This window comes from Somniosus microcephalus, chromosome 8 (assembly GCF_052327205.1).
Source record: "Somniosus microcephalus isolate GS21.2 chromosome 8, FLI_Smic_1.0, whole genome shotgun sequence".
Taxonomy (NCBI): Eukaryota; Metazoa; Chordata; class Chondrichthyes; order Squaliformes; family Somniosidae; genus Somniosus; species Somniosus microcephalus.
Genome location: NC_140994.1, coordinates 122801009 through 122816898, shown reverse-complemented (window position 1 = coordinate 122816898; position 15890 = coordinate 122801009). Strand labels below are relative to the sequence as shown.

The following is a 15890-nucleotide window of genomic DNA, read 5'->3' as shown; positions in this document are numbered from 1 at the left end:
ATGAAGTGAAAAGTGGGACAGGTAGACAAGGTGGGATAGATTTCTGTGAGACGTCATGTGTACTTTCACGAATGAGAGGGCCTTGAGAATCTGGCTAGAAACTGCATTACACAAGATCTGCATGAAATATTCTTCCAGAGATCTTAGCCCTCAAGGCTACATCCATCAGCTCTGGTCAGTACCTGTGTAACACTCATATACAGAGCTGTGCCTCATCAACACTTCATAGAATCACAGAATCTTACAGCAGAGAGGGAGGCCATTTGGCCCACCCAGCCTGTGCTAGCTCTCAAGGCCCTATTCATTTAAGGTTCTTTTTGTTTGGGCTGAAGGCTGATGCTGCAGAATGGGTGTCTGCTATCCCACAGTAAAATCCCAAGTAACTGCACTTCATGTGAGACCAGGCAGTCAGTGTCAGCCAACTGGTTCATCATGGAAGAAGGGTGCAGAAAATCACAGCTGAGCCTCGTCCTCTCCACAGATACACACACACAATCTCACACAGACACACACACCCAATCTCACACAGACACACACACACCCAATCTCACACAGACACACACACACAATCTCACACAGCCACACACACAATCTCACACAGACACACACACCCAATCTCACACAGACACACACACAATCTCACAGACACACACACACACAATCTCACACAGCCACACACACAATCTCACAGACACACACACACACAATCTCACACAGCCACACACACAATCTCACAGACACACACACACAATCTCACACAGACACACACACACACACACACACACAATCTCAGACACACACACACACAATCTCACAGACACACACACACACAATTTCAGACACACAATCTCACAGACACACACACAATCTCTCACAGACACACACACACAATCTCTCAGACACACACACACAATCTCAGACACACACACACACAATCTCACACAGACACACACAATCTCACAGACACACACACACACAGACACAATCTCAGAGACACACACACAATCTCACAGACACACACACACACACACACACAATTTCAGACACACACAATCTCACAGACACACACACACAATCTCTCACAGACACACACACACAATCTCTCAGACACACACACACAGACAATCTCACACAGAGACATACACAGACATACAATCTCACAGACACGCACACACCCGCGTGAACCATGGCTATTTTTCCCCCTCCCTTGCCCGGAGTCACTGAGGCAGTTGCAGCACTCTGATTGCTGCCCGGCCAGGACTAGTTAAACCAGCACAGACTGAGCGTTGAACCTGGGACTGTAGTGTATGTACCCGTCTACCTTTAAGGGAACTATTGAATGTAACTGTTCACCTTTAAGGGAACTACTTTAGGTGTGGCACTATTTGTTTGGCTTCTGTATACTGTAATACCGATAGTGACCACACCAGTATATAAGTGTTGTAGCAGGATTTCTGGGGCAGATTCACCCGGACCTTCGAATAGTAAAGACCTGTTTGTTTGTTACTTCTGAAGTCTGTGTATTTATTAACTGCACAACCCACAGACTTTACAGTGGCGATGAGTCCGATCGTACCCTGCGGCAAGATTACCATAAGCAACGAAGAGCGTCGAAGAGAGACAACCGCCCTCGTCATGCTACCAAAAGAAAACACGAGGCTGCAACAACAGAAAGCAGGAAGACTAACAACAAAAGCTGTATCAGCAACAGGCACTGACTACCCTTCTGCCACGGTGCGGAGTGAGCCGACCAGCAAGAAACAAGGCGGCCGAAGAGACTGTGAGTAGGGGAAGGTGTAGAAGCATCCGGAGGATAAGGGCAGAGCACTCGACCTCGGTCGAGGGGGAGCTGTGCCGGCCAAAAGTCGGGTCCAACGGCGTCGGGTGACAGCCGGACCGCGATCGGCGGGACAATCGGGGCAGCGACCGCAGCCACGAAGCGCTGAGCCTGCGAGTAGGCACGGGAAGAGAAACCCAGCCGCAGCCGGGGAGGGAAACACCGGTCTGCGAGAGGGCTGGGGAGGCGAACGGGAACCGTGCGGGTGAGAGCCGGGTGCGGAGAGAGAGACTGCGAGGAGCCGGTCCAGCGGCTGAGCTGTTCTCCACCAACGGGGTACTCAGAGCCGGCAAAACCGAACGTGCGGGAGTGGGTGAGAGAGACAGCCGAAAACGGGGTGAGAGACTGCGCGAGAGCCAGTCCAGCGGTGAGCTGTTCTCCACCAACGGGGTACCCAGGGCCGGTAGCATCGAACGTGCGGGTGAGAGAGACAGAGCCGGGTACGGAGAGAGAGACTGCGCGAGAGCCAGTCCAGCGGCTGAACTGTCCTCCGCTAACGGGGTGTACCCAGCGCCGGTAGAGCCGTGCGGGTGGGAGGAAAAGACATAGCCGAGTAAGGGGAGCTGTGCGGTAGCCAGCCAGCGGCTGAACCTGTCCGCTGAGGGGGAAGCGTACCCCTTCCACCGGGAAGAAACGCGGGAAGCCGCCATTAGGCGGAGAAGACGCCAGAAGCGGGAAACCGCCATTGAAGTGGGCGGGGCGAGAAAGGAAGAGCGGGAAACCGCCATTTTCGCGGGAAAACCGCCATCTTGATTGACATAGGGCGGGGAGAGAAGGAAAGAGCGGGAAACCGCCGATTTCACGGGAAAACCGTCATCTTAGAAACAAATAAATAAATAAGAAATACTGGTGCTGCTCCCAAGGGAAGAAAGATGCCTAAGCGAGGGAATATTAACGACTTTAATTCTGAAATAGAAGACTGGGCCACGTACGTGGAACGCATGGAGATCTATTGCGAAGCCAACAAAATAGAGGAAGACGACAAGGCGATAACATTGCTAAACTCGATGGGGGCAAAAACATACGGGCTCTTGAAGCATCTAATAGCACCAAATAAACCAGCGGATCAGACCTTCTAAGAGATTGTGGCTGTGCTGAAGGACCACTTGAACCCCACACCGCTGATGCTGGCTGAACGATTCAAATTCTACGCAAGAACGCAGAAGAAAGACGAAAGCAATGCGGAATACTTGGTCGAACTGCGTAGGCTAGCGAAATACTGCCAGTTCGGAGGGAATCTGACAGAAGCGCTGCGGGACAAGTTCGTATGCGGATTGTCCAAAGAAGGGACGCAGAAGCGACTACTGGAAGAGAATGACCTCACACTGGACAGGGCTGTCCTTAAAGCTGCATCGCACGAAGCCGCAGCGAAAGGAACGGCGGAAATGCAACTAAAGGCGGCGGCACTCGGGGTGGACCAAATTACTTCAAGCACAACAAAATGCTACCGTTGTGGGAAGACAACGCATGACCAGAATCAATGCTGGTTTAAGAACCAAGAGTGTAGGAAATGTGGCAAACTGGGTCACATCGCGAAGGTATGCCGGTCCGGGAAAAAGATCAATAATCAAAGGAAGCCACCACCAGAAAAGTACAACAAGATACACAAGGTGGCTGAGAAGAGTTCAGACGAACAGAATTCAGACTCAGACCCAAACAACCAGGAGCTGGGTAGTCTGAGAATCCACAATGTGGGTAAAGAAACGGATCTACAGGCCATCTGGGTCATACTAAAAATAGCTGGAGTCCAAATAAGAATGGAGCTGGACACTGGATCAGCTCTATCAGTCATCAACCGAAGGGACTACCACCGGCTATTCTCTCACATACCTTTAAGAAATACCAAGTTCGTATTACAGACATACATGGGGCATAACGTATACCCCGTGGGGAAAATAAGAGTCAAGGTGAGAGATAGGGGTAAAGAACACCCAAGAATGAGCTTGTACGTATTACCTGAGGGAGGACCACCACTTCTAGGACGGGAGTGGATTAAGAAAACAGACATGGAATGGCATTACCTAAAAGCCATAATGAGGGAGGACTCGGTGCAAGCTATTAGCTCAGATTCTGAAATGGATGATGATAAGACCAAGTCGAAAACGAAGACAGGCAGAAGGACTTATGGTACCAAGAAGAATAAAGCTGCAGAGCAGAACTCCAGGTTGACAGATAATTCTGAGCCTGTTCAAGCAAAGGATTCATCCATGACGGAAGAACACCGAGCTCGGACGCAAACTTATGTCAAAGTACGACAACAATTAGAACAGTTGAGTGATCGTCTCGTACAGGAGATGAAAAATATGGGAAAGTTCTGGGACACCGAATGGGGGAACCTGGAAAGACTACAGAGACAGCTAGCTCAAGCAGAGAGCGACCATAGAGCCATCATGGTCAAATACCAATCACATTCCCCTGATGCTGTTCAGGAACTAGAATATTTACAGAATGAAACAAAGGAAGAGGAATCTTCAGGGAGCCAGGATTTTATTCCAGTTCTTCTTTACGACTCCTTACAAGCAGAGTGTGAGAAGTTGAAAGAGCAGTATGAACAGGCCCAGGCTACAATTCAGAAGGGGGTTAACTCGACAGCCTCCGAAAAGCTAGTTTCAGTAGAAGCATATGAACAACTAAAGGTTGAACATGAGCAAGAAGTCCAAAGGCTGCAGGAAATTCTTGATGAGCTCAAGGCCAAGACAGACTCATCGATAGAAGTTCCATCCATAGATGAGCAATTAGAGGTGAAAATCATGGCAGAGCATGAAAGACAGGATGTCCAAGAACTTATAAAAACATTGAAGGACACCCAAGACAAATATGAGGCGGCAATGTCTGAGGTTCAACAACTTGAAGAACAGATTCAACTGGGAATCCTTGCAGTGGAAGAACAGGACACTGTAAGAATGGTCCCTGAACATGAACTAGAGAGCATCAGGGCGCAACTTTTCCGAGCGCTGAAAGCCAAAGTTCAAGAGGAACGTAAGGTGGAAGTATTGGAGAAAGAGGTGGATGAAATGGAGAAGACTCTGATCCACCGTGTTCCCAGGGAAGAGTTAACGGTCGGCCAACTCCTTCATATGCTGAAGGACAAGACTCCACAAGGGGAACAATCTGAACACGAGCTTCAATCTTCAGGGGGAACGAGTTCGGAGCTCTCAAAAGTCACGGAGATAGCTGAGGTGGCAACACAAATTTTACAAGGATGCCAAAAGTACGTTGAATCACGTCAAGGTGAACAGAAGAAGGTGGAAACCGTTACTTCAGTAGAAGGGTTAAATAGCCTGATAACGCAATTACCGGTGGAAAGGAAGGTATTGAACTCACAAATGAGGTCCGTCGTGAAGGAATGGCAGATAACCCAGGAAGAGCGGGATGAATATGAATGCATGAAGAAGGCTTTTCAAGAAAGATGTTTAGGGAAGGAACCACCGTCAGCTAACGTCCAGACGGGTGAGGAGGAAGAAGAAGTCTCTCTCGCTGGCCTAACTCAGGACGAACCTGAATATTACCATGACCTGTTGAGTGACACTGAATATTATGAGGATGTGGTCTGCCCAGCTTGTGATGAAAACTCTCAAAGTGCTGAAATCCAGATGAAGCACTTAAGGTCTAAGGAACATAGAGAGTTGGTGGCGCTACAGCTGGCAGCCGAGAAAGGAGCTCCGAGAGTTTCAAAAAGGCAGAAAAGAAAAAGAAGAAGCAGAAGATAATAACTGTCTAAAATATTAGCACTTCTACCATTCCAGGCGGGACATTACGAAAGGAGCTAAATTAGTTGAAAAACTGGTAAATGTCAAGACAGCCAGTTGGTTGTCAAAGTCCGCACTGCTGGTTCAACAGGACGAAAGTTCAAGCTGCTACGTCAAGAAAAAGGCTATGGAGGAGTCACGCTAGCCAGGTGAACCGGCTACCCCAAAGAAATGTTGTTCGGAACGAGTCAAGATCAGAGACTGAATCTATGAACTGTTTCCGCAGAGACGGAACCTGTGAACTGTTTCCACCGAGATTATATTTGTAAATTGTTTTATATGACATTGACTCCACCGAGATTATAGCTGTAATTTGTTTTATAGGAAGTTGAAGATATGTATGTTTAACGGGGACTCTGTAAGTAATAAGCTAAAAAGGGAGGATTGTAGTGTATGTACCTGTCTACCTTTAAGGGAACTATTGAATGTAACCGTTCACCTTTAAGGGAACTACTTTAGGTGTGGCACTATTTGTTTGGCTTCTGTATACTGTAATACCGATAGTGACCACACCAGTATATAAGTGTTGTAGCAGGATTTCTGGGGCAGATTCGCCCGGACCTTCGAATAGTAAAGACCTGTTTGTTTGTTACTTCTGAAGTCTGTGTATTTATTAACTGCACAACCCACAGACTTTACAGGGACCTTCTGATCTGTAGGGCTTAACACTACACCAGGCCAACTGTGAATCTTAGGGGACACCACTGTTTATATCCCTCCAGTCCCAAAAACATCCATTCGCCACGACTCTCTGTTTTCTGTACTTTAACCAACTTCCTATCCATCCTGTCACACTCCCTTTAATACCCTGTGCCTTCATTTTATTAACAGGCCTATGTGGCACCTTGTCAAGGAAAACCCACATACACAACATTTATGACACTACCATTATCAATACAATCTGCTATTTCCTTAAAGAGCTCTATTAAATCTGTCAGACACGACTTGCCTTTTATAAATCCATGCTGGCAGTCCTTAATTAACCCAGGTCTTCCAAGCTGAGTATTAATTTTATCCTGTATTATGGCCTCTGGAAGGTTACTGACCATTTACATTAAGCTGACTGGTCTATATTTACCCAGCTTCCCTTGACCCCTTTTTGAACAGGTCACAGAATGAATGCTCGATAGCAGTACTATTCACAGTATGGCTTGGGGTATTTTGCAGCCTGTTTCTCTTCACCTGTGGCCCTCATCAGACTTGTTCTTCCATGTAGCCCAGAGCCTGCATTCTTGGCCTCTTTGGCTGCAGGATGCTTCAGGAGCTGCGATTTAGTGCTGTCCTCATTCCTTTTCTTGCTCTCCGGCAAAAGAAAGGGCAGGGAATGCGATTTGGAGGCAAGGTTATCCCAGATACCGCACGGTCTGCAGAAGTGTTCTATTCAAGCCCGAGGAACAGCACCTCATCTTTTGATTATGCACTTTACAACCTTCCGGACTCAACACTGAATTCAGCAACTTTAGATCATAACTAATGCTCCCATTTTCTCAGACAGCAGGTGGTGGTAATGGCTCTGCTGTTGCCACTTACACCTCTACTGTGTAATGATCAATAACATGTCATTCTATAGTGGACACTAGGTGGAGCCGTAGAGCTGTGTAGAGCTGTATATAGCTGTATGTATAAGACTACACTACCCAGCTGTATGTATATTAAGACTACATTACCCATGAGGCACTAGGCTACCCACAAGGCAGCAGTCAAGATGGAAGCCTCTACAGATACTGTACCTAGTCCACATGTGCTCAATAAAAGTGTCTAGCAAAAGCTAGCTGTGTTCATAATAAGAATGTCTATTTATTAATGAACATAAGATACTGGACCCATCTTTTTTTTGTTTACTTGTTCAATTACCACCCCTTTTGCTTGGCACCATCCCTTTTGTCTTTTAATCTCTCCTGCCTTCCACCTTATCACAGACCTTCCCTCTTTCCCTGGCTCTACACTTGCTTATAAACTGTTAAATCTCGAACTTCTTCCAGTTCTGACGAAGGGTCATCGACCTGAAACGTTAACTCTGTTTCTCTCTCACAGATGCTGCCTGACTTGCTGAGTATTTCCAACATTTTCTGTTTTTATTTCAGATTTCCAGCATCCGCCAATGCTCCCCTTCAGGTGCGCGGCTGCGCAGTAATCTCAAAGGTCCCGCGCAGGCCGCTCACCAGCTATTACAATGTAAATATCGTGCATGCACAGAAATTTAAAGGGACCGCGCATTAAAAGAAATAGGCCGCGCAGAACAAAGCGCAGTGCACCGGGAACATCGGCATCCGCAGTATTTTGATTTAATAGAACTGTTGGTCCAGTCATTCATTCTCTCTCCCTTTGGGGAAGTGCCCGGCTTCCACTTGGCAGCTGCCAGGGTAGATGCTGAGTGGTTGTTTCCCCTGGCTGGAGTGTCTAGAACTAGGGGGGCACAGTCTCAGGATAAGGGGTCGGCCATTTAAGACCGAGTTGAGGAGGAATTTCTTCACTCAGAGGGATGTGAATCTCTGGAATTCTCTGCCCCAGAGGGCTGTGGATGCTGAGTCTTTGAGTATATTCAAGGCCGAGACAGATGGATTTTTGGACTCTAGGGGAATCAAGGGATATGGAGATCAGGTGGGAAAGTGGAGTTGAGGTCGATGATCAGCCATGATCTTATTGAATGGCGGAACAGGCTAGAGGGGCCAAATGGCCTACTCCTGCTCCTATTTCTTATGCCCACGGGTTGGCGTGATTGAACCTGGGACCTTCTGATCTGTAGGGCTTAACACTACACCAGGCTAACTGTGAATCTTAGGGGACACTACTGTTTATATACCTCCAGTCCCGAAAACATCCATTCGCCACGACTCTCTGCTTTCTGTCCTTTAAACAAATTCCTATCCATCCTGTCACACTCCCTTTAATACCCTGTGCCTTCACTTTATTAACAGGCCTCCTTCATCGGGGGGAATCACAGATGCGCACCCAGCTCCCAGTACCCATTCCACAGATCGGCCACTGAGGAAAGATCTTGTCCGACGTGGCGGCGGCCCGCGACCAAAGCTATTAGCGATTGACACGGTGGCGGAGTGAGGCGGGCACTTACGTTTGGAATGCTTGTCACACAGCGCCGACGCTCGCATGTCGCACAGCCGGATCGTTCCTTTACTGCTGCTGTACACAAACATGTTACACTGGTGTGGGTGGAATTCTGCTGCCGTGATCACCTCGGTCAGCTCCTCCATGTTGGCAGGCTTTATATCTACAATATCTGAAAGACCACGATTTAAGGAAATAACGAATACTCGAATACAACGCCCACTATCCCGCTTCCCACGTATAAATATATAACATTATCTTTTACCTCCTATGTCCTGGGTGCACTCAAATGGCAAAGTGACTGGGACGTAGGTTCAGAGTTAATGCCCGCCACCTTCCATCACCTCTCTGGCCGTCGCGTTGCCTCTACATTACAACAGTGACTACACTCCAAAACGTACGTCATTGGCTGTAAAGCGCTCTGGGACGGCCTGAGGTCGTGAAAGGCGCTATAGAAATGCAAGTCTTTCTTTCTTTACATGTCACTAATTAAAAAGGCTAATGAAATGTTGACCTTTATCTCAAGGGAGCTGGGATACAAAGGGGTGCAAGTTAGTTCACAGCAGTAAAGCACATCAGTGTGCAAGGATTTAATGGCCAGGGCACTGAGGCCAATTGTAGAGTCTCACACCATTGCACCAGCAGAGATCAGCTCACTCTGCCATGAAAAGAAGGGACTCTGATGCTGGACATCCTGCACTTTATATCGGAGATAGGGTTGCCAACCCTCCAGGATTGCCCTGGAGTCTCCAGGACACTGCTGTGAGCAACACCCTGGGAGAAAAATCATTGGGGCGATAAAAGAAATGTGCTTTTAAAAAATACAATTTGAACACTTTTGTTTATTAGTTTTACCGGAAAAAAGGCTGATTGGATGATCATCCAATTGGGTAATGAAAGGTCTATCCACTTTCCCATTGGCCATGGAAAGGTGGTGCGCAGCGAGGATGGACGTGCCGCGCGAGCAATGGCAGAAAGCTGGGGGCGGGGCAGATGGAGGCAGGAGGTCATGTGATGTTACCTCTAGGAATACGTGCAGCCAGAGTTGGCAACCCAAATGGGAGAGTCAATGGCAGGAGGGCTGTGCCTCTGCTAAACTGATACTCCTTCAAAAGGAATGACATAGAATTAACAGCACAGAAACAGGCCATTCGGCCCAACCAGTCCATGCTGGCGTTCATGCTCCAATCGAGTCTCCTCCCATCCTTCCTCAGCTAACTAAGACATTTGCTGTCACGATCAATAGATTGTAAAGGTTACCTGCAGCTCAGACAGACATTAAAAGCTAAAACTGCCACACAGCAAATTCTATAAAATGGAGAACCGTGATGTATTTATTTAGCTAGTTTAATTTTTCTCCCGCTCTGTCAAGAGGTCAATGCACACTTACAATTAACCAAAGCTAAGATATAGTTATGACTCTATATGAAGAAAGTGTTCTAAATGATAATGAAAAACAACATGGTTTCCACCCTCAAGGCCTTTTAAAAGTATTCAGCTGAATTTTCTAGTTCTATACTTAATTTTAATCACAGAATATAATCATGAAAGAATGACATTTTTTCTTGAAAGCATTTGAAACAGCAACCTTGACAGTATGCAGCAGGCATTAAGGCACTCTGCTCCTGGACCAGTAACTAAAGCTAAGGCTAAAGGAGTAAAAACAACTCTGAACAGAACTGAAGGGGTTACTTTCCCTGTGAGGATTTCTCTTTCTCGTAAACAGGTGCCACCCAGAGGCAAATAAAAAAGACAGTCAAGGTAACAGAGGTGCACGTGGAGCCTTGGGGCAAATCCATTCCCAGGCTCGATCAGGCCGCAGCTCAAGGTCCTGTAAATCCACTTACTATTGATCAGGATTTTAATTGCTCCGCTCACTGGCACTGGACACAAAGGGACTGGTGTCAGATGGAATGAGACCTGTTACCAGAGAATCAGCATCAATAATTACTCTCATCAATCAGGGGCTGTCACTGACTCGTGCGAGTCAGTCCCCTCTCACAATACTGGATCAAGACAGGGTGAGGCCCATTACATTTCACAGCACAACTGCCACGACTGACGTGGGGGAGGGTAGAGAGTGGCACATCAAAACCGGTTTCATACACTGTACTGAGAAAGTAAGTTGAAGAATAAGTTCAATTAATCCTAGGCTACTTTCACTGACAGGACCAGGTATTTCCCTTCAAAAGGTGAAGGGATGTAAAGAAAAGTCACCGTCTTCCACTCGCCCTTCCCTTTTGGAAAGCTTGCGTGTGAGCTGAATCAGCCTTGGCTCTGGAACTCCCCATGGTTGAATAGGTTGCCAATACTCACTGTCCAGGCTCACACATGAGGAAAGGATGCTTGGCTGAGGTACTGAAGGACATGCTGGCACCCGTGGAACTATTTGCCAGCGACCTATCTCCCAATCTCTGTAACCTCCTCCAGCCCCACAACCCTCCGAGATATCTGCGCTCCTCCAGTTCTGGCTTCTTGAGCATCCCCGATTTCAATCGCTCCACCACTGGTGGCCGTGCCTTCAGCTGCCAAGGCGCTAAGCTCTGGAATTCCCTCCCTACACCTCTCTCTCCTCCTTTAAGACGCTGCTAAAAACCTACCTCTTTGACCAAGCTTTTGGTATCTGTCCTAATATCTCCTTATGTGGCTCAGTGTCTAATGTTGTCTTATAATGTTCCTGTGAAACGCCTTGGGACATTTTGCTACATTAAAGGTGCTATATAAATACAAACTGTTGTTGTTGACTGTTGAAACCTATGGGAGAGAAGGGGAGATAAAGTGGAAGCAAATTGGAATTTTCATTGAAGCTATAGGTTAAAAAAACAGCCCCCTTATTTGCTTTGTCTCTGGCCCAAAGCCAATTCAGGTTCTAATCAGACAGTGTCATCCACCATTATTCCATTGATCTCAGTCACGGTAACATGAAAAGATTGGTTATTGATGCAAAACGTTTTGCAGTTGAAGGATACTGAAGCTTCGGTTGGTAATCTCCAGGTGCCAAAGGTTTATCCTCAAGTCATCGGCTGACATGTACGTCTCGTAGTCGCTATTTACTGATATGGAGTTGATGTGATACGTGTGCGCATTGGCAAACACTCTTCTAGGGCTGGCCTCCACCATCAGGTCCATGGGCCTCAGCACTGGCACCTGGGGACAAGAACACAAGTCAATCTGAGAGACAAAGTGTAGATCTCAACAGTGCATCGCGCAGACCAACTCCCCCACGTCGTGCTCCCACCACCCTCTAGTCTCGGGGTTGTGATCTCCCCACGTAGATTTTACATAGAGCGTACAGCACAGATACAGTCTATTTGGCCCAACTGGTCCATGCTCAAGTTTGTGCTCCACATGAGCCTCCTCCCCTCCCTTGCTCCATCTAACCCTATCAGCATAACCACTATTCCTTTCTCCCTCATGTGCTTATCTAGCTTCCCCTTAGAAACGTAGAAGATAGGAGCAGGAGTAGGCCATTCGGCCCCTCGAGCCTGCTCCGCCATTCAATGAGATCATGGCTGATCATCCAAATTCAGTACCCTGTCCCTGCCCTCGCCCCATATTCCTTGATCCCTTTAGCCTTAAGAAATATATCTAACTCCTTCTTGAATATATTTAATGAATTGGCCTCCACTGCCTTCTGTAGTAGAGAATTCCACAGGTTCACCACTCTCTGGGTGAAGAAATTCCTCCTCATCTCTGTCCTAAATGGCTTACTCCTTATTCTTAGACTGTGGCCCCTGGTTCTGGACTCCCTGGCCATCGGGAACATCCTTCCTGCATCTAGTCTGTCTAGTCCTGTTGGAATTTTATAAGTTTCAATGAGATCCCCTCTCATTCTTCTAAACTCCAGCGAGTATAAGCCCAATCGACCCAATCTCTCCTCATACGTCACTCCTGCCATCCCAGGTATCAGTCTGGTGAATCTTCGCTGCACTCCCTCCATGGCAAAAACATCCTTCCTCAGATAAGGCGACCAAAACTGCACACAATACTCAAGGTGTGGGCTCACCAAGGCCCTGTACAACTGCAGCAAGACATCCTTGCTCCCGTACTCGAACCCTCTCGCTACAAAGGCCAACATACCATTTGCCTTCTTAACCGCCTGCTGTACCTGCATGCTTACCTTCAGCGACTGGTGCACAAGGACACCCAGGTCTCGTTGCACTTCCCCCTCTCCCAATCTATTGCCGTTCAGATAATAATCTGCCTTCCTGTTTTTGCCACCAAAGTGGATAACCTCGCATTTATCCACATTATACTGCATCTGCCATGCATCTGCCCAATCACCCAACCTGTCCAAATCATACTGGAGTTTCTCGGCATCCTCCTCACAGCACACACGCCCACCCAGCTTTGTGTCGTCTGCAAACTTGGAGATATTACATCTAGTTCCCTCGTCTAGATCATTAATATATATTGTGAATAGCTGGGGTCCAAGGACCGATCCCTGCGGTACTCCACTAGTCACTGCCTGCCACTCGGAAAAAGATTCGTTTATTCCAACTCTTTGCTTCCTGTCTGCCAACCAGTTCTCTATCCAAGTCAGTACCTTGCCCCCAATCCCATGTGCCTTAACTTTACATGCTAATCTCTTAAGCGGGACCTTATCGAAAGCCTTCTGAAAGTCCAAATACACCACATCCACTGGTTCTCCCTTATCTATTCTACCAGTTACATCCTCAAAAAATTCCAGTAGATTAGTCAAGCACGATTTACCTTTTGTAAATCCATGTTGACTTTGTCCGATCCTGTCACTGTTTTCCAAGTGCTCTGTTGCTGCATCTTCTATAATGGACTCTAGCATTTTCCCCACTACCGATGTCAGGCTTACCGGTCTATAATTCCCCGTTTTCTCTCTACCACCTTTTTTGAATAGTGGGGTAACATTAGCTACCCTCCAATCCATGGGAACTGTTCCAGCGTGTATCGAATTTTGGAAGATGATCAGAAATGCATCTACTATTTCTAGGGCCAGTTCCTTAAGTACCCTAGGATGTAGATTATCAGGCACTGGGGGATTTATCGGCCTTCAATCCCGTCAATTTCTCTAACACCATTTCCCTACAAATACTGATTTCTTTCAGTTCCTCCCCCTCATTAGACCCGATGTTCCCCGACATCTCTGGGAGGTTATTTGTGTCCTCCTTTGTGAAGACAGAACAAAAGTATGTATTTAATAGGTCAGACATTTCTTTGTTCCCCATTATAAATTCCCCTGATTCTGACTGCAAGGGACCTAGGCTTGACTTCACCAATCTTTTTCTCTTCACATATCTATAAAAGCTTTTACAGTCAGTTTTTATGTTCCCTGAAAGCTTACTCTCATACTCTATTTTCCCCCTCTTAATTAATCCCTTTGTCCTCCTTTGCTGAATCCTAAACTGCTCCTAATCCTCTCCTTGGATCTTACGCTATCCCTAATTTCCCTTCTTAGCCATGGTTGAGTCACCTTTTTTGTTTTAATTTTATGCCAAACAGGGATGAACAAATTCTGTAGTTCATCCATGTGATCTTTGAATGTTTGCCATTGCCTATCCACCGTCAACCCTTTGAGTAACATTCCCCAATCAATCCTACCCAACTCGCGCCTCATACCATTGTAGTTTCCTTTATTTAAATTCAGGACCCTAGTCTCTGAGTCAACTACTTCACTCTCCATCTTAATGAAGAATTCGATCATATTGTGATCTCTCCGACCCAAGGGGCCTCGCACAACAAGATTGCTAATTAATCCTTTCTCATTACATAATACCCAGTCTAAGATGGCCTGATCTCTAGCTGGTTCCTCAACATATTGGTCCAGGAAGCCATCCGGTATACACTCCAGGAATTCCTCCTCCACAGTATTGTTACTAATTTGGTTAGCCCAATCTATATGTAGATTAATGTCACCCATGATAACTGCTGTGCCCTTACTGCACGCGTCTCTAATTTTCCATTTAATGCCATCCCCAACCTCCGCATTACTGTTTGGAGGTCTGTATACCACTCCCACTAATGTTTTCTGCCCCTTGGTATTTCTCAGTTCTACCCATACAGATTCCACATCATCAGAGCTAATATCCTTCCTTTCAATTGTGTTATCCCCTCTTTAACCAGCAATGCTACCCCACCTCCTTTTCCTTTTTGCCTATCTTTCCTGAATATTGAATACCCCTGGATGTTGAGTTCCCAGCCTTGGTCACCCTGGAGCCATGTTTCCGTAATCCCAATCATATCATATCCGTTTACCTCTATTTGCGCAGCAAAAGGCATCCATGCTATTCACCTCAACTGCACTTTGTGGTACTGAGTTCCACATTCTCACCACTTTGACTGTGCCAGACTATGTTTCTCACACTGGAGATGGAGGGAGGGCTATCCCAGCACCCATAGTGGTAGGGAAAGAAAGAAAAGAGGCAAAATGCAAAATACGGAAAGTGGGAGAAATTTAAGGGAAAAATGGAAAGAAAATGAGAGAGGAAAGAATATATTCTAGGTGAGGTGAGAGTGACTGCCCTCGACATCAAGGCAGCATTTGACCGAGTGCGGCATGAAGGAGTCCTCGTAAAACTGAAGTCAATGGGAATCGGGGGGGGAAAACTCTCCACTGGCTGGAGTCATACCTAGCACAAAGGAAAATGGTTGTGGTGATTGAAGGTCAATTATCACAGCCCCAGGACATCGCTGCAGGAGTTCCTCAGGGCAGTGTCCTAGGCCCAACCATCTTCAGCTGCTTCATCAATGACCTCCCCTCCAACATAAGGTCAGAAATGGTGATGTTTGTTGATGACTGCATAGTGTTCAGTGCCATTCACAACTCCTCAGATAATGAAGCAGTCCATGCCCACATGCAACAAGACCTGGACGACGTTCAGGCTTGGGCTGATAAGTGGCAGGTAACATTCGCGTCACAGAAGTGCCAGGCAATGACTATCTCCAACAAGCGAGAGTCTAACCACCGTCCCTTGACATTCAATGGCATTACCATCGCCGAATCCCCCACCATCAATATCCTGGGGGTCACCATTGACCAGAAACTTAACTGGACCAGCCACATAAATACTGTGGCAACAAGAGCAGGTCAGAAGCTAGGTATTCTGGGGTGAATGTCTCCCCTCCTTACTCCCCAAAGCCTTTCCACCATCTACAAGGCACGAATCAAGAGTGTGATGGAATATTCTCCACTTGCCTGGATGAGTGCAGCTCCAACAACACTCAAGAAGCTCGACACCATCCAGGAGAAAGCAGCCCGCTTGATC

The 15890-nt window shown here is 47.0% G+C and overlaps 1 protein-coding gene across 5 annotated transcripts in view; it reads right to left on the bottom strand.

Annotated features, from left to right (window-relative positions):
* Window positions 1–15890, bottom strand: part of LOC147113769 (serine/threonine-protein phosphatase 2A 55 kDa regulatory subunit B beta isoform) — a 688656-nt gene that overhangs the window by 65494 nt on the left and 607272 nt on the right. For all 5 annotated transcript variants that reach the window (XM_085995085.1, XM_085995087.1, XM_085995086.1 and 2 more), the window contains 2 exons: window positions 11622–11799; window positions 8660–8824 (listed from right to left, as the gene is read on the bottom strand). In XM_085995085.1, the coding sequence (XP_085851211.1) occupies window positions 8660–8824; window positions 11622–11799 (343 nt within the window). The remainder of the gene's footprint in view (window positions 1–8659; window positions 8825–11621; window positions 11800–15890) is intronic.